General features: G+C 37.7%; 1 protein-coding gene and 1 pseudogene across 1 annotated transcript in view; one reads left to right on the top strand and one right to left on the bottom strand.

The window, feature by feature from the left end:
* LOC104863261 (zinc finger protein 709) overlaps positions 1-27,225 on the top strand; it is a 34,390-nt gene that overhangs the window by 1,779 nt on the left and 5,386 nt on the right. The window contains exons 3-6 of the mRNA XM_033761008.1: positions 21,382-21,508; positions 21,709-21,769; positions 23,342-24,606; positions 25,021-25,614. Of these exons, the coding sequence (XP_033616899.1) occupies positions 21,382-21,508; positions 21,709-21,769; positions 23,342-24,606; positions 25,021-25,614 (2,047 nt within the window). The remainder of the gene's footprint in view (positions 1-21,381; positions 21,509-21,708; positions 21,770-23,341; positions 24,607-25,020; positions 25,615-27,225) is intronic.
* On the bottom strand, positions 18,698-19,573 carry LOC104863260 (annotated as a pseudogene).

Here is a 27,225-nt window from a genome sequence, read left to right on the forward strand (position 1 = left end):
AAACAGGACTTTAGGGCTAACAAAAAAAAGCATACGTTAAAAAAAAACATATGTTATGAACACTAAAGCTAACATAACAGCATAACAGTATAAACACTGTGAACGAGATATATGTATATTTTGTGGTGGCTTACATTGTGGTTATATTTAAATATAAAGTATCACCTGTTGGGAGGAGTTGCGGATCCACTTGTTTCTGGACAAATAGGAGCTAATAAGAGCCTGGGTGTTTTAAGCTTAAGGGTTTAAATAATTATATTGCTATATAATAAACAATTGTATTGCTATAAATAATTTGAAAGCCCTCCGCGCCATTCAGTTTCTTTGAAGAGCATGAGTATAGGTGGTGACATCACATCCTTAAAGTCTTTGTGAAATGTAGACTGAATCCGTCAGGTCTGGGCTTTTTTTATTTGGTAAACTGTTTATTACTGTCTTGATTCCATTGCTTGCTATTGAGTTGTTCAGCATATTTGTTTTTTCTTGGGTTACGTTTGGTAATTTTTATGAGTCTAGAAAACTGTCTATTTCTTCAAAATTTTCTAATTTGTTGGAGTACAATTTTTCATAGTAGTTACTATCTTCTGGATTTTGATGCTGTCATGATTTTGTCTTTTTCCTTTTTAATTGCAAAGATGTGAATATTTTCTCTTTTGGTAAGTTTCACTAAAGGCTTATCTTTGTTTATTTTTTTCAAAAAATTGGATCTTCAATTCATTAATTCTTTGTATTGTTTTAATCTCAGTTTCATTGATTTTTCATTGGAATCTTCATTTTTTTTAATTACAATTAGGCCCTGAATTATTGTTGTTTCTCAGGTATTTTACAATGTCTCATAAGGTTACTTATTTGAGCATAAGGTTATTTTTTATGTCAGCATTGATTGTAAAAAATGTTTTCTGTTAGGCTGTTTTCATAGTGTCCCAGAGGTTCTGATGAGTTGTACAGGCATTGTTATTAAATTTCCGGAAAGTATTAAATTTCTTCCTTGATTTCTCTGTGACCCATTGGTTGTTTAGTGGTGTGTTATTAATCTTCCAGCTGCTTCTACATCTTCTGCTCTTTCTTCTGTGGTTGATTTATATTTTCATTGCACACTAGTCTGATGAAACACATGGGCTGACTTTTGTGTTTCTTATATTTATTTAATCAGGCTTTGTGAACCACTAGATCTATCTTGGAGAAAGTCCTATGTACTGCTGAAAAGAATGTATACTCTGTTGTAGTGGGGTTAAATATTCTGTACACATCTATTATGGCCCTATGTTCAGGGTTGTGGCTCAGCTGATATTTCTTTCTTGATTTTTTTCTTGAATGATGAAATTTAATTTGGGGGGGTACTGGGAATTGAACTTGGGTCCTTACGCTTGCTTGCAAGGCAGGCAGCAGAACCACTGAGCTAAATCCCCAGCCCTTTGATTTTTTTTTCTTTATTCTATCTCTTTGTGCAAGTGAGGTGTTAAGATTTCCCACTATAATTGTGTTGCTATTTATTAGATCTTTTTTGTTCAGCAGTGTTCCTTTTATGAAGATAGGTGCGCTAGTGTATATTTATAAATACTATCTCTTGTTGGATTGTTCCCCTAACTAGTGTATAGTACCTTCTTTGTCTATTCTAGCAGTTTTAACTTAAAGTTGCCCATATCTGAGATTAAAATTGTTAGTGCTACTTTGGGGAGGGGGGTCTTGGTGCATGAAATACTGTTTCCATCCTTTGATTGTTAGTCTCTTTGGATTAGATGAAATTCTTTCATGCAACAAATTGTTAAACTCCGTTTTTTATCTAGTTTGCCAATCTGTGTCTTTAATTGGAGAGTTGAGGCTTTTTTTGTAGATATTACTGAGATATGTTTATTATTTACTATTATTTTACTCATTTTTGGAGGTAACTCCTTTGTTTTTATTTTCCTGTCTTTTGTGGCTGTTGTTTTATTGTTGTTTATGTATTGACCTTTCTTGATGTTTTCATTTTATTGGAATTCTTAGTTTTATTGACCTCATTTCTGGGTAGGATATTCTTGAGTATGTTTTGGAGTGCTGGTTCCATAGTCATATCTCTTCTTCTGGTCTTTTTCATGAAATATCCTTAGGGCATGTTAACTAGGTTGGAAGCTATTTGCTCTCTGGGCGTGAAATGCTTCACTTCAAGTTCTTCTGGCCTTTAAGTTTTGTATTGAGAAGTCTGCTATAATTGTAATGGATGTATCTTTATATATGATTTGATGTTTTTCTGTGATGGCTTTGAAAGATCTTTTTATTGGGTGATTGGCAATTTAGGAAGAACGTATCTTGCTGAGCATTTTTTCATCATTTGTTTGGTGTTCTGGAAACCTCACCTGTATTTCAAAATCTTTTCTCATATTTGGGAAATTTTCTGGGATAATTTCTGTAAAGATAATTGCATCTGTGTTATGTTGTAGCTTTTCTTTATCTCCATTTAGCTTGCTTGGTCTTTTCAGTGTTCTGCAGTAACTACTGGACTGTATTTTCTTGTCCTCTTATTCTTTAGTGGCTTCCTAGGTTAATTTTCATAATTTACCATTTTGTCTTCTAATGCTGTGATTCAAAGGTCAGAAGCCTGAAAAATACTAAGAAATTTAGTTAAAGTCAGACTGATAGGACTGTTCTGCCCAAGTTGCCAAATCCCCAAGAAGACCAAGAGTCTCTTCTGATGTAAATACACGAGGAGTTTATTACAAGCTCGAGCCTGGACCTCGATTGTCACTGATGCAGCGGCTACAAACTGGAAGCCCTGACCCACTTATTCAGCCTATTTTTATAGGGTTAGGGTGGCTTGAAATTTTCTCTATCCTATTGGCTTCTCTTCTAATATTCTAAACCTATTGGATGTTACCGGGGCACTTGTGAAAGCGGGAAGAAAACTACTCAGGCTGGGGAGAGGGCTAGTCCAGGAAGAGATCAGTGCGCTCAGGAATGTGGTGTGCTCTCCTTATCTCTACAGAACCTCCTGTTCTTCTTTGAGGCCGGAGAGGCTTTTCTCCCACCCGTTTGTCTCTGCTCTTATCGCAACCAAGTAAACTAAGCAAATTCCTGCTGTTTGGTTTCATTGGGGGGGGGCAGGGCTGACACCAGATGGCTCTTTAGTTTAAAATGGAGTCAGTTAGGCTAAGGGTCTTGGGATCAGATTTTTAGGGTCCCACAGGACTTTTGTTACAAGTATCCATTGACCTAAGGTCTTATGAGACAAAATTGGAACTTAGAAAAGTATGTCTGGCATTGTTGTAGAATAAAAATTAGGTGAACAGCACTTTCCATGTGTCATTGGGAAATTTATTTCTGACTGAATTCAGTTCATTTGTTCTGCAATACATCACATCCATTTTTCATTTTTTAATATTACTTTTTAGTTTTGATACTGAATTTCGATAATGTGTAGCTGGAAGTTGAATTTGCTGCTGCTGCCTCAGCCTGTGAGAGTGGTGTGAATACAGGTATGGGAGACAAAGCCCAGCTGTGGTGGAACATGTATAATCACTTCTCCTTACAAGATCACAATGTAGGATTAAATTAAACATCAGCTATTTGTCTTTATGTTTAGAAAATTGAAATTTGTGCCCTTGGAGAATGTAGTAGCCATTGTAAAATCAGGGTTTAGATTCATCTGTCTTTTGCATATTAAGTTTCTGTAAATTTCAGACTAATGGTGTGTGTGTGTAATAATTTTTACATGGTAATTTTCCCCAGAATCTGGAACAAAGAACTTAAAATTTATAATTTTTCTTGTTATAATATTCCATTTCAAAACAACTATCTTTGGAGCCTGATATTGTTGTATAGTAGAACTGGGCTCTGAATTTGACAGAATTGTGGTAACTCTGAGTGGTGTGAGTATTGAACCTTGGGTCCACCTGTTACTGTTGGAGAATTTCTTAGTGTTCAGCAAAAAAAACACACACCTGAATTTTAAAGTGAAATTTAGAAAAGCCACAGGTCAACTTTCAATGAATGGGTGAGTTGTCATATCTCTTCAGAATTAAGCCTGTGGAGAATAGGCTGAGAAGCATGTGGGGAAAGTTCCCATTTAAATTTCCTGGTTTTGCATATTTTCCTCACCACTTGGGAGTGAGACACTCTGGGTGTATGGGGCACAGTGACAGTGGGATGTAAGTTCTAGAATGTTTAACATGCCAAGAGTGTTCTCCTATAAATTTTGTCCCCATTTCTTCTTCTGATGCATGTTGTTTATAAAAGGGGGGGTTGCCTAAAGGATTTAGAAATTTTTTCATGATTTATCCATAAGGATAAAAACTAAAAACTAGTGGACTACATCTGAAGAAGCGAAACAAATTTAGACATAAATTATTTCTTTTACATTTAACATATGCATAAAGCTCCATAGAATCATGCTGGTGAACAGATCAACTATGCTTACTTCTAGTTCTATCTCATCTAACTACACTCAGAGGTAGCCACAAGATGCTCCTTGTGGCTTTAGTATCACATCACTAAGCAGAGTGTTGCTTGGTTAAAACTTTGGAATTTTGAATGAGTTGATAATGGAGGTTATTATAGAAGTATTAATAAGCTGAAAAATAATGTCATTTCTTTGCTTCAAGCTATTACCCAGAAGATTGCAAGGAAGTTTGTATTTCAGCCACTTCATTCACTTACTCCGCTGATTCTGATTGTGCATTGTTTCTAGTTGCTCGGTAGTTATTGATTTTGATGTCTGGACAGAAGCAGCCTTGGCAAGACTTGGGTCTCTCCTTTTATCAGCTGTGGTGGCTTTGTTCTTACATGTCAACTGCCGCTTGCTACAGCCTTGGTTGTTTCTGGCCCTCACGTTGAGGATATGCCAGCATCCAGGACCTAAGTATTTTATCCTGTTCACCAGTATGGTGATGTCAGCATGGCGAGAGCCCTACCTTACTTAGGTAGCTCAGCACCTGCAGCCCTGTTTCTCTTAAATATCAGCAGAATTGCAGAGACTCTTAACTCATGTATATGTATGGAACTCTGACATATTTTTTTTTCTCTCAGCAGCCGACTTGGTGTAATAACTTATGTCAAAAATGTTCCCCAGTTGTCTCATATGTTTGTAAGTTATCTGGATTTTGTGGAACACATGCTCATCAGTGGATTTATCCATTGATATGTTCAGTAGCTGGATGTGGAGTTAGGATCTGGAACCTAGATGGAAGAGGGTCACTGGGAATGTGTCTTGGAAAAACGTTTTCTGTTCTACATCTTTTCCCTTCTCTCTCTGCTTCCTGGCACCTTTTCTTCTGTCAAGTTCCCCCCGATCCTCTTTCTATCTTATTCCCAGCTAATCATAGACTGAAATTATGAGTGATAAAATCTTCTCCTTTATGTGGTGGGTAGGAGGTATTTTGTGCCAGTAGCAGAAAATTGGGTAAGACACCCATTAATGCTAACTGTAATACATGTTTGGAATATAGTGTCTCAAACCTACAAGTTGTATCCTTGATCCTGGTTTTCACTGTGGTGACAGTAAGTGGCTGTATTTCTAACTACATTTTCACATTGTAGAAGTCATTATGTGGTGTTGATAATATCCAAGAAAATCTGAAAAGAGATTTAACATTGCTGGCAATGAATTTCAATGATTGAGCAATAATCGAGCTTGCTAAATTTTACTGTTAAATCCACAACATTGAAAGAAATCAGAATAAAATAAAGTTTCCATTACTGTTTAGAATGCTAAATATTTTTGAAGGAGGATTTACTGATTTGTGATGGAGGAAATGAAGTAATCTTTTTTTTTTTGTACTTGGGTTGAACTCAGGTCCTTGCGCTTGCAGGGCAGGCGGCAGAACCACTGAGCTAAACCCAGGCCTAAGATGAAGTAATCTTGCAAATGACAATGTTCTAAAGGGACTGCATTTAGTTAAATAGTAACTGATGTTCTGTTTGAAGTGGAACATCTTCATGTAAATATCATGTGGATATGCGTGGAAAGAGACATGGGTGCTGTTTCTCACCTAATCCATGAAGTCTTGGATAGTTTGTAGAAATTTTTAAAATAATGAAATGCTTATTGAGGCAGCTCTTTTCATACAAGGAGTACAGCTGTAAGGTTTAAGCACCAAATGTCAGGTCTGTATGGATATGAATTGTAGAATATGAAAGGATTTTTGGTGCAGGGAGGAGTAAGGAAGTGGTAGATAGAATATAGAAAAGAAGGGGCAGTGGAGTAGGGCAAAGTCAGCTCCTGAACTAGAAAAGAGGTCAAAATATTTTAGTGTGACGGTAAACAAGGGGTCTTATGCTGGTTTCAGTTGAATATGAATCAAGTATCAGAAACCTAAAGGAAAGAGAGAAATTTTAGAAATGTTACGTTAGTTAGTCTTGGGTTACTAATTTACCTAAATACTGATGAGGCAAAATTGGACCTTAAAAAAATTGTGTCTGGTTTTGTTACGGGTTAAAAAATGAGGGGAATAGCTTTTTCTGTTATTGGATGCATTTTTCATTCCAGTTGCAGTGTATGTGCTGCCACAGGGAGCACACCATTTTTTAAATTATCATGATGATGATGATGATGATGATTATTAGTGGCAGTAGTAGTAAGTTTTGAGAGTGGGTCTTGCTGTGTTGTACAAGGTGAGGGTTTAACTTGTGATCATCTTGCTTCAGGCATGAGAGAAGTGTGATTACAAGTGTGGGTCACCAAGTCCAGCTCTGGTAGGGGTTTTAAAATCACTTCTACTTGCCAAGATCACAGTGCTTGGTTAAATTGAATGTCATCGATTATTTGTTTGTTTTTATGTCCAGAATGTTTTAATATTTTCCAGTTGAGAATGTGTGATGGCCAGTCTGAAAGAAATCCTTCAGTTCTTCTGGTTGTAGACTAGTATCTGTGAATTTTAGATTAGTTGTGTAGTACAGTATTTTTAAATTGGATTTTCCCCGGATTTTGAAACTGGGACCTTAAAGCTATCATGAGTTTTTGAGCTGTGGAAATGTCTATCTCATTTTATTGTAAGCCTCTTTTAGACAACTTATCTTCATTTATGTTAATAGAACGGGTCAGTGTGCCATCCCTTGATGCCTTCTGGATAGAGACTCATGATGAAAAGCAGCATCACATGCTTTATCCTGAATCTGCTTTCCACACAGTGTACCAAGATTGGGATCTCAATTTGTCAAAATTGTGGTAGCTCTGGGTACTGTGAGTCTTGAATTTTGGGCCTATTAGTCCCTTTTAGATAATTATTTGGTGCTTAGCAAACAGCACACTTGAGTTCAGAAGAGAAATAGAGAAAAGGAATAGATCAGTCTTCAAATGACCATGGCTGAATGTTGTTCTGTTCAGAATTAAGCCTATAGAAATTAAAGCAGTTTAACCGTGGGAGGATGTTCAGGTAGGCCATGTGCAAGGCCTAGATTTCAATTCCCTGGTTTCTCAGGTCTTCCTCCAGCACCACCTGGGAGTGAGACACCCTGGGCTGCATGGTCAGAGTGAGAGAGATGCGTAAGTTCAGGAATGTGTTTAACCTTCTGGGTGTGGGTGACCTTTTGAACTACACTGTTAAGCAGGCTTCTTCCCTGGCCTGCACCCCTAATGCTCCTTTTGCAGCAAGTTGTGTGTTAAAGAATAGATATTACCTCAAAGATTTAGAAACTTTTCATCAACATATAAAATAAAGGATTTGATATTCTTAGTTAGAAATTAGGGTAGTGCATGTGAAGAAGAAAAAAAAAATCACCAGTAAAATGTTTGTTTTACATTTAATACAAACATGCATAAAGATCGTAGGACCATGATGCAGGTATGAATGCAACAATTAGGGTTTCTTTCACTGCATCTGGTTTCATCTGACTACACCCTAAGTGACCACAGCATGGATTTTTTTAGATACCCTGTGCCTTTACCATCACATTACTAAGCAGATTGTTGCTTGGATAAAGTCTTTGGATTTTTGAATAAGTTAATAATTGAGGCTAAAGTAATAGTATTATCCTGAAAAGATTATTTGTAGTTTCTTTCACCCTATGATGCCGAAGATTATAGGGAAGTTCATATTTCAGCCGCTTCACTCACTTTTTCCACTGATTCTGCTCTTGGATTGTTTTCAATAGTTTTGTAGTTGTTTTTATTAATATTATTTAATTAATATTATTTATTTTCTTCAAGTGGTAATGAATTAGGATTTTGACAGAATGAGAAAAATTATTGGTTTGCAGATTATGGAAAAATTTAAAATTTGTAGAAAGTTTTGGTATATGAATTTGTCCTCTTTTTTTTTTTTTACTTACCAGATTTATTTATTTATTTAGTCTCTTACATTCTTTTATTGGTACATTTTAGGTATACAATACATTTACATTCATCATTGAGAACTTGTACCTTTACATGATGTATCTTGGTTCTTATTTTTTTCCCCATACCCCTGCCCTCCCTTCACCCCCTCCACCCTTCCCTATTTGCAAAAGCTTTGTTTCCATTTATTTCTTATCTCATATTTTTTCCTTTCCCTTCTTTCCTTTCCCCTCCCCCTCCCACTTTTCCTACCCCTTAGTACCTTTTCTTCCAGTTTCACATTATCAATTCTTCATTTTAATCCTTATTTACACTGTCAGTTTCTCACACCAGAGAAACTATTCAGTATTTACACATGTGTGTCCTAGTTATTTCACTTAGGAGTATACCCTCAATGTGCATCCATTTAGCTATAAATGTCCTGAATTTATCCTCTTAATGTTTCGTGTAAAAGTGTTTCTCGCATGTTGCCAACACTTGGAATGATCTGATTTGTTTATATTTCTCCTTCTAAGTTTAAACACCATTTTAATGGTTTTATCATGTGTGAGGTGATCACATCTAGTGTTGAGCATGTGTGCCTTAAGCATGTACAGTTGTTTCTGTGTACTGTATATGGTGTAATATCAAGGATTTCTCGTTCAGTTTATAGTACATAATTAAATGACATATCTGAGTACTAAGCTAGGAATGTACATCATTCAGTTTATTACTATATCATAAGGACCTGATGGCTGAGTTCCAGGATAATTGTCTAAAACAGAAGCATAAGTCTTTGCATCTACAAGAGCATAAATTTTTATGCCATATCTTGGCCCTTTGCTTTTCCCTAAGTCTTTTACATTCTTGTGGAAATCCTTGCTGGGTATAGCAGAACTATGAATGCTTTCTGTTCATCTAGGGAGCTGTCATAATAATACATTTTGAATGTGATTATTGGTCCATACAGAATATTTGACTTGCATTTCAGCCTCTGTGTATTTTACAGTATTTTGTAGCATTTCACCTGTTACAATTTCTGACATTGAGTGAAAGTGCTGGCATTCTTCCAATACATTTCACCCCTGCCAAGACCCTCACTATGTTTTTCAAACTAGTTCTAACATTGGATCCTTCCATTTGTTTGCATGGCCATTTTGCAACATTTTTTTTTTTTAGATTTTTTGAGACAGGGTCTCACTATGTAGTTGAGACTAACCTGGAACTCACTATGTAGCCCAGGCTGGTCTCAAACTCACAGCGATTCTCCTGCCTCAGCCTCCCCAAGTGCTGGGATTACAGGCGTGTGCCACCACATCCGGCTTTGCAACATTTTGACCAATCAAATATGTGCTGACATTACCATGTTCTTTGTCATCTGAATCCAGGAGGTCTGCATTCCCTGTATCTGTATCAGTCGATTCTTGCTCCATTTCACTGTCACAGGAACTTTGGCTCACATGGCCAGTGTCAAAGCCATCATCGTCATCATACACCCACATCACTCTTCTGTTATGAAAACAAGTATTCTACCATAATGAGTCATCTTCGTCATCCATTCATGAGTAATCTGATGATTTTTTTTTTTTTTTTTTTTTTTTTTTTTTTTTTTTTTGGTACCGGGGATCGAACTCAGGTCTTTGAGCTTTAGAGGTAGTCACCAGAACCACTGAGCTAAATCCCCGGTCCCCTGATGATTCATTTTTGACCTCCTCCAAAACCTGCAAATCTGGCTTTTTGTATGCCATTGTACTGAATTGGGCTACTTCTACCAGAAAAGTCAAAAGAAGACTTTTTAAAAAAATAAATCCTAGTGGGCCGGGAGTTAGCTCAGTGGTTACGCCACCTGCCTCACAAGCACAAGGACCCAAGTTTGATCCCTGGTACAAAAAAAAAAAAAAAAAAAAAAAAGAAAAGAAAAATGAAAATAAATCCTAGAGTGGTGTGATTGTATTACTCCCTCTGTGATGCTCAGGTAAACATAGACAAGATCTGTTAGCTGGAGCATCATGTGGGTGAAAATCCCAATTTGACATTCTTGCACACGTGCACATACCTTGCTGATCATCGTACCAAGTGGATAAACAAAGAGATTGCTCCCTGTGTACCTCAGGGAAAGGTACAGAGGTGCACAGCTAGCCACTGTTACAGATTTACAGTAGAGAAATAAGGGATGTGCTTGTGAAACCATGTGATACTCATAAGGTTTTAATATAGCCTCCTTCCCACATTGTCTCCTCTGTACTTAACTGGAGGTTATGGTTTAAATCTAGATGTTCTCCCAAAGCATCACACACTGATAGGTGGGGCTTCTGGGAGGTGACTGTGTCATGGGTATGGTACTGAATAGTCCGCTGATGGGTTTGTATAAAGCAGGGTAAGATGTTGGGAGGTAAAGCCTGGTGGGAAGAGGTGGGTCACTGTGGGGGTGGCTTAGGATGGTGTATATGTATCACTCCTCCTCCCTCGATGGCTCGCTGCTTCCCAGTGCCATCCTGTGAGCAACCTTCCTGCCTGCCATGCCCCTGTGCCGAGCCACCATGCCTTGGAGCCAGCCAACAATGAAATGAAATCCCTACAAACTATGAACCAAGAAAAGCCTTCCTCCTTTAAATTGTGGATGTTGGGTATTGTGTCTCGGTGCCATGAAATGTCACGATATGTCCTTTGACACAGCTTCAAATGCATAATTTAAATTGAGTACTGTATTTCAGCCCCAAGAAGATTCAAACAAAAGGCAGTTATACCTTTTGAAAGAGAGAGGAACTTGTGAGATGCCTAGGATTTATTATAGAAACGACTGCATGGGTCAAGTGAGGGGTGAGGTTAAAGAAATAGCTTTAAAAAGGAACAACATGTCAGTCATTAGGCATAGAGCAGGTTGAGACTGTGTTCAAACTGGAATGATGGAATGATGAGGGTATTAACCAATGCTCAGGGCAAAAGTGGACACTTCACATTTAGTTTGTACTTTTCTATAAATCTTGTCATTTAAAGATGAATTTTGAGGTATCTTTGCTTTTTTCATAATAAAAAATTATTCTCATGCTTTAAATCCATGTTCAATATTAAGGACTCTTGACCATGAAAAGTTGCTGAGTGTTGGAAAGCAGATGTTTCATGTACAGATGGTTGGGGGTGGTTCTTTTTTGTGGAGGTGACTCTGATTGCCATAGAGCTTTTACTGAGAAATGTTTGCTATTTTACTTGCAAACATTTGCTGGCTTCAGATTAAAAATTGTACACATGAAAAACATTTGCGAAAGGACTACTTAGAGAAACTCATTTAGATTTTTGTGATCATTAATTGTGTTATGTTCCCTTGATGAGTGGGAAACACCAGCAAGTTAGTAAAGCTTTCGTCTGGGATGATTGGCTTGTAGGACACAAAGCAGAGAAAATCCACCCTGAACAGGATTGGCACCAACCAATAAGCTTGTGCCTGCGGTGGAATAAGAAGGGAAGAAAGGAATTCTCCTTTTTTGTGTGTGGAGGAGCTCTGTTATCTGCCATGGCTTTGGATGTTGGTCTCCAGTTCCTAAAGGCTTCCAGCACCAACTCCTGAACCTTCCAATGGAAAATTCTTGAGTAGGAAAGGAGCCTGGGATGAAGGGGCCAGGGATCAGAGGCAATTGCTAAAGTCATACCCTTTCTCTTCCTCAGATACCCCCAGACATGTGCTTTATTAATATTGTAGGCATCTCTCAAGCCAGTACATTTGACAGTAAGTCTACCCAAAACATGAATCCGGTGAGAACTTTATCGTGATGAAATTATATGTTGAAAAAGAAATGAAGTTTCAATCTGTAAGAAGGGAACAGCACATTATAAAGAATTTACTTCATTAAGCTCTTAGCTATTCCTGCCTCATCACAGAGAAATAGGTGAGGATGGAGCTATATTGAAACTATTATTCTGACCCTCCTGCTAAGATTAGTCTTCAGAATTTAGGATTTCTTTGTGACCTTGGAATAGCTAAGTTTCCTATCTGAGGCATTTGAAATATTTTCTACCTACTTGATTCCTTTATAAATACTGTCATCACACTATATCAACTTCTTCATTTATTAAATAATTATATTCCCATTTTGGCATGGTTTTATTTTCTTTACTGAGAATATATAAATAAGATTCAAGAAAGTCTGTGCCATGAAGCTAAGTGGCACATTTAATTTCTGCCCTATGACAACGTTAGGCTTTTCTGTTTGTTACGTTGTGTCCTGCTTTTGCCTGGACCCAGATTCTTCTTTAGGTTTAATGGTTTTCTCCATGTGACATTGACTCTGGATGTTCAGTGGTACAGTTGTGATCCCATATTCAGAGACAACAAGAGAGAAAGAGCCCATGCATACAGTAAGGAGACAGAGGTAGCTCTGCAAAGCCAACAGCAAATCCTGTTTCAATACAGTGATCCAATAGGCTGTGTCCAATCAGTGTCCAATCAGTGTCCAAGGAGGAAGCCTGGGCTGGGAAGGGTTTTGTCCAGTCTTGTCATTCGGGCTCTACTGAAGCAGCTCTTACCTTGTTTTTCTTCTCCCTCTTAGCTCAGTGGGCAGAAAATGAAGCAGCTTTGCATCATGAAGAAGAGATTTTGTTGTATGAACTGTCCAGTCAGGCACACTGGCCAGAGAACAGAATCCTCTGTCAAACACTCCAGTCAGAAGCTCCCAGTGTGTTGCTGAGAGATTCCCGACCTGGCCTAACCTGACTTGCTTTATGAATTCTACTGACTGTGGCTGCATAGGAAGGTTCTGGGAGACCCTCAATCCTCAAAATGGTGATTGAGCAACATAGGAGTGGCGATTAGCCCAACACAGGAGTGGGATTTGTGGTAACTGCCCAACTTCTGATTAGAAGTAGACAGAATGAGCTTTGGCAGGATCTGGCCCCCCTGGATCAGGTGATTAATCATTGTTCCTATAGTTCCTATTGTTCCTATAGCTGACAGTGTCAGCTGTCACTGTACACATTTTTGGTCCTTTCTAACCCTCTGAGTGGGGCTGAGACATCTGCCAGGACCTGAGCATCTTGTCCTGTCCCAGTAAGGTGACTTTACCATGTCCCGAGCCCTACCTTTGCCCACTGAATATCTGCAGCCCTACTCCTCACCGTGCTGTTCAGTGAGCAGGAGGGTTGAAAGGAGACTCAGGATGCATGTGTGAGGTTTCTGTGGGTGACACTGTGCAGCGTTGGGAGCCCTGTTTTTTCTCCCAGGAGCAGGCCAGGCACTATGGTTTATATCTAAAATGTCTCCTAAATGTCTCATGAGTTTGAAAGTTAATTGGTTAGTGTGGGCCCTGTCCTCATCAGTGAGCTCATTCATTGGTGAGTTCAGCATTTGGACGTGCTGTTTGGGTGTGAGGACTTGTTGGAAATGGGTCACTAGAGGCAAGGCCTGGAAATGTGTATTCTTGTTTGCAGCTCCTCCCATCCTTCCCTCCTTCCAGGCTGAATGGTTTGAGTACATTTTCCTTCACCATGCCACTTTGCCATTGTGTTTTTACCTTGGGTACAGTAGACCAAGAACTGAAATTAAGACAATGTAAACTCCTCCTCTAAGTTGTGGGTGTTTGGTATTTTATCTCAGTAACAAGAAACTGTCTAAGCCACCTGGTTACAATAAACTTGTTAAAAGTTTAGATAAATTTGTTAAAAAGAATGGCAATAAAGCAAGATGAAATCCAGCAGGGAAAACATTAAATCCCACAGCTCCACTTTTAGCATCTGAGGCAATCTGTGGCAAGTTGTGAACTCCAAAGGGCTTGGGTGATTCTGCTCTATATCACTTCTGATGGTTGTCGCTCCCATGGCTCCTGTTTTGGGCCAGCTCTGCTCTCTTGCAGTTTTCCTCAGTCAGTCAGCTTTCTGTTTTTCTCTAAACTTCTGGGGTCTCCATTGCAACTAAACACTCAAGTTGTATCCTCCATTCTGGACTCAATTGTGACAACAGTGAATTCCAAAATTTCCAAACACCTCCACAATTCCAAAGTTAGTATAGGGTTTTTACAAATAGCATAATAATTGAAAGTAATGTTTAACATTGCCTGTGATGAGGTTCAGTGTTAGGACCTGGCAAGCCTGCTTCAACTACAGTGTTATATCTAGAGCAATGCAATCAATCAATCAATCAATCAATAAATAAATAAATAAAATAGTAAGCTTCTTGTAGTTTAGAATGCCAAAAAATGCACAGGAAGTTATCAGTGTAATGAAGGAAAGATGAAAGTAATGCTATAAAGGTCAATTTCCAGAAAGTGCTGAGTGTTAAACCCAGTCTTTCAATATCCTTGAAGTAGGGCATCCACAGATGATTTGTGAGTTAGTGAAAAAAATAGAAAAGCACCATCTCTCTCACATAATTGCTGTAGTTTGTGGGTAGTTTATAAAATTGTTTTAAAAATGACATGCTAGGCAGGTGTGGTGGCACATGCCTGTAATCCCAGCACTCGGGAGGATTGTTTGGAGTTCAAGTGCAGCCTGGCCTACATAGTGACTTTAAGGCCAGTCTGAACTACAAAATGAGACCCTGTCTCAAAAAATGACATGCTGAGTGGGGTAGGATAATGAGTAATGAGTAGGATAATGAGGGAAGCACCAAGTGTAGGTCTGCGAGCATGTCAGTAATTAGGCATCAAAGGGTATTCTGGGAAAGGAGGAGCAAAGTAGAGTAGATACAGTGTGGGAAAGCAGGAAGACGATGATGGGTAGCAAAATCAGCTCCTGAACCAATGGTTTTCCTCTGAAAATGTGTAGTGGGAAATTAGAGGGCAGGCTCTATGCTGGCTCAGTCTGAAAGTAGCTCAAAATTTCTGGCTTGAAAGAAAGATAAACATTTACACAAAGTTACATAAATCATTCTTTTTTTACTGCTGAGTTCACCTAATCATTTTTGAGACATAATTGGAAATTTTGTCTCAATGTTGTTAGCATAAAACTGGTTGGGCAACGTTATCTAGGTGTAATGGGGAGGATGTTACACAGGAATAGAAATGATTACAAAGTATTTTTTGTGGTACTAGGGTTTTGACCCTTCACTCTGAAGAATATCCAGGCCTTTTACATTTTAGTTATCATTATTTTGAATTTTGCCACTGGGTCTCACTGCTCTGAGCTTGAAGCCCTTATCCTCTTGTCTCAGCCTCCCAGAGCAATGTGATCACAGGTGTGGATCACCAAGCACAACTATATACCGTGATCACAGTGCTTAGTGAAATTAAACATCATCAGTTGTTTGTTTTTAGGTCAAACATTTAACTTTTTCCCATTGTGAACAAGTGAGTGCCGTTCTGAAAGACATCCTTGGAACTGCCTTCCCCTAGATAAGTGATTGTGAATTTGAGATTAGTTGTGTGTATAGTATAATATTTTAAGGGAAGAGAGAATCTAAGACTATCATAATTTTTCAAACAGTAAGAATGTCCATCCCTTTTTATCATAAGCCAATTTAAGGAAATACATTCATTTCCATTAATGGAACGTACTCGGTACGTCACCGCTTGATAACTTCAGAATGATGCTTCCTAAGGACATCACATACTGTGGACACCCACCTTCACTTGAAGCAGTGCACTAGAGGAGCACTCTGAATTTGTCTGTTTTGGTCACTCTGGGTGGTGCCTTGATTTTTGGTTGGAGAATTGCTTAGTGCTAAGCAAGCAACACACATTAAAATTCAAAAGAAAAATCGAGAAAAGACAAAGGTCAGTCTTAATTGATTGTGGGTATTTATCTCTGCTCAGAATTGAGACTGGGGACATGAAATTTCACCCTGTGAAGTTGGCCAAGTAGGAGGTGACAATGTCCCAGATTTAAATTACCTGACTTCTCAGATTTCCCTCTCTCACCACCTGTGATTGAGCTGCCCTAGGCTGCGTGGGGACAGTGTGTTGTATACAACCTCAAAAGTGTGTTCAACCTTCTGAGTGTGGATTCTTCTGTGAACTGCAGTGAAGCAGGCTTTGTTCCTAACCAGCTTCTTTTGCAGCAAGTTGCTTGTATAAAATACAAGTTACCTTAAGGACTTACGAATTTATTTTCATGATTTAACCATAAGATTGTGATTTTCCTAGTTAAAAATGGAATAAGAGAATTAGTTATATCTGATGAAGCAAAGAAAAATTTAGAGGTAATTTTTTGGTTGTTTTTTTAGAGACCAGAATCTCACTATATAGTTCAGGCTGGCCTGACTCACAGTGATCCTCCTGCCTTTGCCTCCTGAGTGCTAGGATTACTGATGTGCCCCAACATGCCTGGCTTTAATGTAAAAAAAGAAATTTTTTTTTTGCATTTCCTATATGTATGTCTAAAGATCCACAGAATCATGATGCAAACAAACAAACCACTTAAGGTTACTTCCAGTGCATCTCTCTGATTTCATCTAGCTACCCTCAAGGTGGCTATAAGAAGGATTTTCAGAAATCTCTTTGGATCATAACAGTCTCATCAAGAGAGGTATTTGATTTTAATTCTTTGGAGTTTTGAATAATTTAATAATTGAGGTTAATATATCACTATTATCATGCTGAAAAGATTATTCACGATTTCTTTGCCTCAACTTATTGCCCGTAGAATTATAGGGAAATTCATATTTCAGCCATTTCACTCCTTTATTCCACTGGCTCTGGGCCTGGGTTATTTTGTTAGTTTTTTTTTAATATTTTGATGCAGTTAAAATGTTATTATTGATTATTTTCAAGTGATAATAAAAATTTTTAATAGAATAAGAAAACATGCTGGACTGCAGATGAAAAAATTCAAGATTTTTATAAAATTTTCATATGAAGTTTTTGTATTTTGCCAATATGTGGAATGGTTTAATTTATTTATATTTGTCCATTTACTAGAGACCGGATAAAGATGTGGGTTTTTTTTATAAAATGAAGTGCTACTCAGCCATAAAGAACGAGAAACTAGAGACATTTGTGCACATTGAGGCCATACTCTTAAGTGAAATAAATAGGACACCATGTATATTTGTTCATTTAGTATATTTTATCATATTTCTGTAGTTTTTGTGGTTTTATGTTTATTAATTTAGTGTGGAACATTTTTCATATATGCACTTTTAACATTTGTATAATTTACTGTGAAGGCTTCATTATATTGTAAGATTTATAATTTCCACTTCACTTCATAAAGACATGGCATATTCTTGTATATTAAGCTAGGGATATACTCAGTGGTTCTTTATCTTAGTAATTCCATTAGTTTTTTTATTGGTATTTTATTTTATTTTATTTATTTATTTTGGGGGGGGTACCAGGGATCGAACTCGGGTCCTTGCACTTATGAGGCAGGCTGTTGGTATTTTAATTTTTCCAACATATACCATGAAACTGTATGAATGGGAAGACAATTTTATGTGTTTCATCTTAATATCTGCCCACTAATTTCCTTCTTGTGCTTTGTCTGTATCCGTTGGTATTATTTTATAATTTTTGTCCTGTAGATTTTATTATACAAATTACATTAATTATTTAATAATGCCTTTGATACTTTTAATAGTTTCTTCTCTATTGTCTATAACCTACATTAATAATGAGCATTGAAAGCTGTTATCTGGAGAATGAGTTTCATTTTTATGGTGCTGTTCTTTCGCTAATTTTCTTTTTTTGTGTGTGTGCATGTGTATGTAGTATTACTGTAACAAAGCAACTTGTGCACTCAGAGCGTTTAAAACTGTATATTACCTTTTCCTTTGCAGTGAAGACAAAAAAGAATTTTAAGACAAACCAACAAAAGTACAATAGGAATGTCAATTCCAAATAGGACCCCTCGTGTTCTGCTGATTCTCCCATTGAGTGGCAGGGTTCAAATCATCGTTAGGAAAGAATTTTTTTTTAAGAATTTTTAAAAATGTCATCTTAAACTACAAGGATGTCCATTAGCATCACAATTAAGCATGCCAAAGGAGAAGCTATGCCGTCAAATGTCCACTTAACTCACCCAAACATCTCAGACCCACCTTTTGCTGACTTTCTATACCCCATTTTTAAAGGGTTTTTTTTTTCCATTTTTTAAACAAGAGAAAGTAGACAGGTACATGTTGGTAAACACTAACAGTCCATATTCATCTAGAGATAACAGTGTAATCTCTGAGCCCAAACAGAGAGAAAGGAGGAATAAAGCTAGAATTCTATGTACTACTGCACAGGGGCCTAGCACCCTCCAGCTTCCAGCAGAGCAAAGGGAGTGCGGGAGGGTTTGAGAGCATGGTGGTGTTAAATCCATACAGTTTGTGGAGACAGGAGGAATCAAAATGAACTTAAAATAGAAAAGTGTAGACATCCTTTTCCCACTGTATTCTGCTCAAAGTATCTCTCCACAAAATAAGTCAAGAACCATGATGTTTGAGAAAAGAGGCTTCAAGAGCCGAGCAACTGAGCACAAAAGGGCAGGGGAAGACTGTAACTTGCTCCCAGGAACTGGAGAAAGAAAAAATAAAGGAGAAGGTTCAAATCCATCAGTGTTCACTTAGTCATCTTCTCCTCCATCCTCCTCTCCTTCCTCCCCTTCATCATCACCTTCGTCCTCATCCCTTTCTTCATCAGTGTCTTCTAGTCCTTCATCTTCATCATCGCCGTCGTCTTCTCCTTCCCCTCCTCGTCATCCATACCAGGAACCAAGTAGTACTGTAAAGGATTTGGCCAAATAGCATCTTGGATGACCTCTCCTAAACCCATCTGTGCCAGCATCAGAATGATCAGGAAAGCAGGGACAGAAGCTCTCAGGTGCTTCGTGCTGCCTCTTCCTGCTGGCTTTATTCTGCGACTGACTTGAACATTTTGTCAAATCCTTTCCAGATTTCCATTTGATTTCAGTGGACTTCGAAGATGGATTGCCTCTCTCATTCAGATGAAATTTTTTGGAGAGAACTTTATTTTCATCAAAATAAAAATCTATTCTGGAACCCGATTTTGTATCTTCAAATTCTGTCAGTTCGACTAATAATGCAGTGCCTCTCTTCATCTTCCTCCCCAAGCAGTACAGGCACTGGTAAATGGTAAACAAATGTTGTTACCCAAAAATTTGGGATTTGGGGGTCTGGGGATTTAGCTCAGTGATTCTGCCACCTGCCTTGCAAGCACAAGGACCCAAGTTCGATCCCTGGTACCAAAAAAATGGCGGAGGGGGGGGGGATTTGGCAATCAAGTCTGACCTCTTCTGAAAAAGTGGTTGGCGGGTGGAGTTTGTTATTTTTCTGTTCTACTTTCAGTATCTCCTCACTGGCTTCTTCATTAAGTTTGTTTCATTTTGTACCTCATCCATATGGTCAGTTGGTTTTTCTTGTTCTTTTTTGTCATGGTTGAAGTTGAACTCCTTACTGACTTTGGCTGCTGGCCAGGACATGGTGATCTGTAGTTGGGAGAACAGGAGCAGGAGCAGAGAGAAGGGAGGCAAAGGGGTGGGCCTTAGGCTTCCTCAGCCATAGGTGCTGGCACCAGCTCGATCTGGCCTTCTCCCCGCTTGGTCCCCTCACTGCTTCTCACTGTTCCTGAGCTGCCACCTCCTCCTACTGTAATTTTTGAGATTTGTGTTCATTCTGATCTTTACAAAAATTTTATACAGTGTACACAGCAAATATTTTCTTCGCCTTGTTTATTTCCTATGATTTTCATATATTTGTATTTATCCTAATTCTGATGGTTAGTTGATTTTATGCTGAGAAAACACTTTTTTCACACCTAAAGTTTATTTCACAATGAATTCTCAAGGCATTCAAGTTTATCTTTCCTATTTTAGTATGCAACTTAATTCCTGTACATAGAAGGTATACAGATTTCCACGTACCTGTTTCTCCCTGAACATAAATGAGCACATTGTGATTTCCTCCAGAGACAGCACCAGCTCTATCTTGAATCAGTATTCTATAAACATGTGGACCCATTCAAGACTGTCTTCTTTTCCTGAGATCCACTTGTCACTCTCTCTACTAGTAGGACAGTCTCGTGAAAGGTGAAATTTGAATGTCTTTCATTATATTATGTAAGCCATCAACCTTCTTGCTTAAAAGGTGTTGAATATTGTTAGATTCTTACTATACTGTACAACTATAAATTTTTAACAAATCTAAAATGTCATTCATAAATGACAACTTTTCTGGAAGTCATCCTTTTTGCGGGGAGCATTTGAGGTAGGGTCTCACTTTGTATTGCAGACTAGCCTTGAATATATAGTGTAGCCAGTGCTGGCCTGGAACTCTTATTGCAATCCTGCATTGGCCTCCCTAAGAGCTGGGATTACAGGCATGCACCACCACACCTGGCTAAAGGCTTCCTAATCGAACCTAATTACTTTGTGATGTATTGTTTTTCAATGCATAAAATACATTTTATTCATCTCTTTCCCCTCATTACTCTCCCATATACCCCTAGAATTTCTTTTATCTGAGTGCAAGGTGACCATTTGGTGACACTGTGCTATAAAGATAAAATGCCAACCTTTCCCTATTTTCAGTTTTCATAGATTTGCTCAAATAAAACTTTTTTCATTAACATTTTAATTATTATTCATCAATGTTATTTGATGTATAGCATTTTTATGAAACCAAATTCAAGTTTCAAAATGCTGCCCAAGTACAATCAAAAAAGAAAGACTCAGTGCTGTAAATAAAAAGATTTAAAAAGAGATATTCCCTATGGTCTATCAAACCGTTCATTAGATAGTCATGTGCCCCAGTGTTTTGTGGGTGGTGATCTTGTACATTCCCTCTGTGAGCTCTGCTGTAGAGATAGTGCACACCTATGCTTGCAGTGACCCAGCACGAAAACCAGTGCTCTTCTTCTGCTGTTACTTTAGCAATGAGTGGCAATCTAGCCTCAGAGTTTCTGTCTGAAAAAATGTGCATACACATAGATTTGATGACCAAGACACAGAGTTAATACTTAAAGGATTCAGCCCCCATTCAGCTTTTTGGTTTTGTTTGCTTTTTTGAGACAAGGTCTCACTCTGCTGCTCAGGCTGTTCTTTAACTCACTGAGTAGCCCACACTAGTCTTGAACCAATGGAAATCTTCCTGCCTCAGCCTCCTGAGTGCTGGGATTACAGATATGCATCACCACACCTGGCTTTCAATTCCACTTTTTATGAGAGGAATTGCGATATTCCAGACTGGGAGTCTCACCCTTCCTTCAAGAAATATATATGTGACCATGTAGGAGGCAATGACCTTTGAGGATGTGGCTGTGAACTTCACCATGGAGGAGTGGGCTTTGCTGAATCCATCCCAAAAGAAGCTCTACAGAGATGTGATGGGGGAAACCTTTAGGAACATGGCTGCTATAGGTAAGGATGACACCACTTTCTCATTTATACAGAAAGAGAACGTTGTTTGTTGCTCATCAGTGCAGTTTCATTACAAAGAATGTGAAAACATTTTGAAGACTATCTCAGCCTGTTTATGTTATACAATGAATCTAACTGGAATCTATTCATTTTTGTGTAATAATATAGTGTCTCCTTATATTTCTATGCCTATAATTCAGGAAGAGCCTGGGATAACCAGGAAGTTGAAGAAGTATACAAAAATTCCTGGGGAAATCTAAGGTAATTTGCACTCAAAATGAAAAGGAATGTTCTTCAAGAATCATTGTGTCATCAGAAATATCACAACAAGGGAAATGTGGCCATGTTCAAATTTATTTAATCTCACAAGTATTCTCCAAAGATGTATATACTTTTAGTATGTGTAATCTGACAACTGAATTCAAAAATATTCCAATATAGGAAGCTGTGCTAGTACTCATCATGCAACAAGTGACACTACCTGACATACAAGTATAAAAAATCTTCTTTCTTGATCACCTTCATGAAAATGTATGAAATTGCATTTAGCTATTGTATATAGGTGTATAGGAAAAGAAATGAATTTTCTGTTTTGACAGAAACCCATCTTCAGGATATCTATATATGCATGTGAATATGAGACATTTAGTACACAAAAGTATCACTAACATTGAAACAGTATTCAAAGTACAAATGAATACTAGTGTTGTAATAACAAGTGTTTTCAAGCCATCCTCCAAAGAATTGAGTCTATTCATGTTTTAAAATTCGAAGAAGGCACCCTCCATCATTGTTGGTGGGAAAGTTAAGTATAGCCACTATAATAATCAGCATACAGACATCTGAAAATAAAAATAGAAGTTCTGTCTGATCCAGGAATACCTCTCCTGGGTGTAGTCCCAAGAGGGCTAAAATCACCATATTATTCTGATACATGGATACACATACTCAAAGCAGGACAATTTATAATGGCTGAGCCCTGGAATCAGCCTAGATCTCCATCATTGGATGCATGGATAAAGAAAACTTGGGATAGGCTCAGTATAATGTGCATTCCCAGCACTCTGGGAGGCTGATTCAGCAGAATGGTGTGTTGAAGCTCAGCCTGAGCAACTTAATCATCACTGAGAATCTTCCTCAAAATAAGAAATAAAAAAGCTGGAGATGTAAATCAATGCTAAGGCCTGTATTTAATTCCCAGCACTAAAAAGGAAAAAAAAAAAAAAAAAAAAAGTGCTACATAATTGGCCATGGAGATGAATGGACATTTGTCAAAAGGAATGGATGGGTCTTCAACCTGTAGTGTTAAGTGAAATAAATCAGACTCAGACTGTGAAATGTCATGTGCTTTCTATTACATGAGAAACCAAAAATATAAATTTGGGAGTAAAATAAAGAAGAGGTGATGTAAAAATAAAAGCCCAGGGCCAGAGATTTAGCTCAGTGGTGCCACCACCTGCCTCACAAGTACAAGGTTCCAAGTTCAATCCCTGGTACCTAAAAATAAAAGCCTGACTTTTTAGAGATGGGGAAGACAAATGGGGCGAGGAGGAGGAGAGTGATGGGGAAAAGCTATCAGAGTGATCCATATGCGATATACATATGTACTAGTTGCCCAAAATCAAACTTAAGCCTTCTGTATTGCAAAATATACCAATTTAAAAATTCCCAAATGAAAGCCACTCTTGGAAATAGCTGTTTTGAAGGTATCTGCTAGGGCATTCAGTTAATTCATTGTCAGAATTTCTTAGGAGACATCAAACCACAATTTGTGGTAAATCATTAAAATGGAGACCTATTTTATTGTGACTTTTTTGTTTTGTTTCTGTACAGAAATGAAGAGGTAGAGAAATGTTATCAAAATAAAGGTTGGAATAAGTATGAAGAAATATTCTTTTGGACTCCAGATGATAATATGGACATGAAACAAGCTGGTTTAAGAACAACTGACAACCTTGCTTGCAGAAAGCCCCTGCTTGGGCATTTGTCACTGAATGTGCCCATCACAGCTCACACTGGACTGAAGACATACGAACACTTGGGGTTGGAAGAGAAGCTGTGTAAATCTAATGAATATGGAAGAACCTGCAGTGATTTTCAGTCCTTTCAGAAGGATACAAGCACAGAGACTGGAGAGAAACCCTACGAATATGATCAATGTGGGAAATCCTACTCTGATGTTAATGAAAGAACCCACCTTCGAGAGAAGACCTTTCTACATAAGAAAAATTTGAGAGCCTCCTGCACACCCAATGATGTTCAGATCCATGAAAGAACTCACACTGGGGAAAAACCCTATGTATGTAAGCAATGTGGGGAAGCTTTTAGTACACAAGATTATTGTAAAATACATGAAAGAATTCACATTGGGGAGAAAGCCTATGTATGTAAGCAATATGGGAAAGCTTTCAGTCAACATGAACATTGTAAACAACCTGAAAGAAATCACAGTGGGGGAAAACTTTATGCCTGTAAGCAGTGTGGGAAGGCTTTTAGTAAACACAGTCGTTGTCAAATACATGAAAGAACTCACAGTGGGGAGAAACCCTATATATGTAAACACTGTGGGAAAGCTTTTAGTACACAAGATTATTGTAAAATACATGAAAGAATTCATACTGGGGAGAAACCCTATATATGTAAGCAATGTGGGAAAGCTTTTAGTACTCATAGTAATTGTCACAAACATGAAAGAACTCACACTGGGGAAAAACCTTATGTATGTAAGCAGTGTGGGAAAGCTTTTAGTACACAACGCTGTTGTAAAATACATGAAAGAATTCATACTGAGGAGAAGCCCTATGTATGCAAGCAGTGTGGGAAAGCTTTTAGTACACAAGGTTGTTGTAAAATACATGAAAGAATTCACACTGGAGAGAAACCTTATGTGTGTAAGCAGTGTGGGAAAGCTTTTAGTACACAAGCTCATTGTAAAATACATGAAAGAATTCATACTGGGGAGAAACCTTATGCTTGTAAGCAGTGTGGGAAGGCTTTCAGTAGACACAGTCATTGCCAAATACATGAAAGAACTCACACAGGAGAGAAACCCTATGTATGTAAACAATGTGGGAAAGCTTTTACTACACAAAATTATTGTAAAATACATGAAAGAATTCATACTGGGGAGAAACCCTATGTATATAAGCAATGTGGGGAAGCTTCTAGTACATATAATAATTATCAAAGGCATGAAAGAACTCAAAGTGGGGAGAAATCCTATGTATGTAAGCAATGTGGGAAAATGTTTGGTACACACGGTAATTGTCAAAAACATGAAAGAACTCACAATGGGGAGAAACCCTATGTATGTAAGCAATGTGGAAAAGCTTTTAGTACACAAAATTATTGTAAAATACATGAAAGAATCCACACTGGGGAGAAACCCTATGTATGTAAGCAATGTGGGAAGGCTTTTAGTACACAACGTTATTGTAAAAAACATGAAAAAATTCACACAGGAGAGAAACCCTATGTATGTAAACACTGTGGAAAAGCTTTTAGTACACAAGATCATTGTAAAGTACATGAAAGAATTCACACTGGGGAGAAACCCTATGTATGTAAGCAGTGTGGGAAAGCATTCAATACACACAGTTGTTGTAAAAGACATGAAATGACTCACACGGGGGAGAAGCCCTATGTTTGTAAGCAGTGTGGGAAAGCTTTTAGTACACAAGGTTGTTGTAAAATACATGAAAGAATTCACACTGGGGAGAAACCCTATGTATGTAAGCAGTGTGGGAAAGCTTTTAGTACACAAGGTTGTTGTAAAATACATGAAAGAATTCACACTGGGGAGAAACCCTATGTATGTAAACAATGTGGGAAAGCTTTCAGATTGCTTGGTGCTTGTAAAGTACATGAAAGAATTCACACTGGGGAGAAACCCTATGTATGTACGCAATGTGGGAAATCTTTCACAGTGCGTGGTGCTTGTCAAATACATGAAAGAACTCACACACCAGAGAAACCTTATGTATGTAAGCAATGTGGGAGAGCTTTCAGTAAACAACGTTATTGCAGAAAACATGAAAGAAATCACACAAGGGATAAACCCTATGTGTGTAAGCAATGTGGGAAAGCTTTTAGTAAACACGGTTATTGTAAAAGACATGAAAGAACTCACACTGGGCATTAATTCTATATATGTAAGCAATGTGGGAAAGCTTTCACCATTCATGCTGTTTGCCAAAGACAAAAGAACTCACAATGGGGAAGAACCATACATGTGTAAGCAATGTAGGAATGCTTTCAGTACACACGTCATACATGAAAGAAGTCTCATTGGGGAGAAACTATATATGTTATGCAAGCCTAGTTTGAAGATCCTGTGAAAATTTTCTATGTAGAGGAGACTTGTAGGAATAATTAATACAAAAAGCTTGATGTCAGTATTTCTCCAGAAAATATCCCAGTTAGAGATATCTTAAAGTATCTACGTACATTATGTTTTTCAGTAAATCACTTAAATATCTGAATTATATATTTGCAATATTTAATATATAAATGAGTTGATGTAATTAGGTATTTTTGTGGGTCTTTGACCTTAATGCATAACATCTTAAGCATGGTGAATTGAAACTTTACTGTCAAATAGTTAGTATTTATGTAGTTTTTCTATCGTCTTCAAAACTGGGAGGTATAGGCCACTAAAAATGTTTATTTTGTTAATTGTTGGGATTTGTCACTGCATTTGTTTTAAATTTTTGGTGTGTATACTCTGTAACAAAATATATTTTTAATATGCCATATTTCACATTAAGATACATTTTCAGAAACTTGTGAGCATGTGTTTCTGACAAAGTTGATTTGTTTTCACACAATTTGTAGATTAGCATGTTATGTTTCTCAAGTCATGACAAGATACCTGCTTATGTCCCAACATTGTATATCATGTACATAATTTTGCCCATTTTTCTCTCATATTAGAGCCCGTGTTATCATTTACATAAAATTTGTTTTCTTACCATCAAAATTGTACTTATTTATATTTCAATGACTTAATTTGGTGGTAAGTTTTCCCCCATATGTACCAAAAGTAACCTAAACTGCTGTGAGTTTCAGATTGCCACAGACTAGCAGAATCATAACTTCTCTCCAAACATATCATGTATTATAGTAATCTCTCCAAAGTTATAAGTGGTGGTATGATTTATCAGTAACAATATTTTCCAAGGAATTTTTGTCAGCAATGGGGTTGTTCAGGGAAGAATGATTGCTATCGAATATAATGAGGCAAACGCCTTTTTCCCATGATGCTGTGATGCCATTCTGTCTTTGGTAATCATATTATGTTTTTGAGACAGTCTCACTGTGTAGTTCAGACTGGCCTTGAACTCACTATTAAGTCCAGGCTGACCTCAAACTTACGAGGATCCTCCTGCCTCAGCCTCCCAAGCACTGGGATTACAGGCATGCACCACCATACCTGGCCATCATTATTTTTACCTAATAAGCTGAAATAATGGCATGAAACAAAACCCAAGTCATGAGAGGTATCTGTTTTGTAAAAAGTGGAATTTATTAAATTATAATTCAAATTGTGTTTTACCAATTTTAGAGATAGTTATACAGTGTCATTTTTCATTACTCATAAGGACCACTGTCTGATGTTTGACATACGTGACAAATGCTTTCAAGCACGTACTGGCCCAAGCTGTATGCATGAGTCCCAGCTGATCTCCTTTTAAATGTCATATATATATATATATATA

The sequence above is a fragment of the Fukomys damarensis genome, unplaced genomic scaffold (assembly GCF_012274545.1).
Source record: "Fukomys damarensis isolate Sample0158 unplaced genomic scaffold, DMR_v1.0_HiC HiC_scaffold_7, whole genome shotgun sequence".
In the NCBI taxonomy this organism is placed as follows: Eukaryota; Metazoa; Chordata; class Mammalia; order Rodentia; family Bathyergidae; genus Fukomys; species Fukomys damarensis.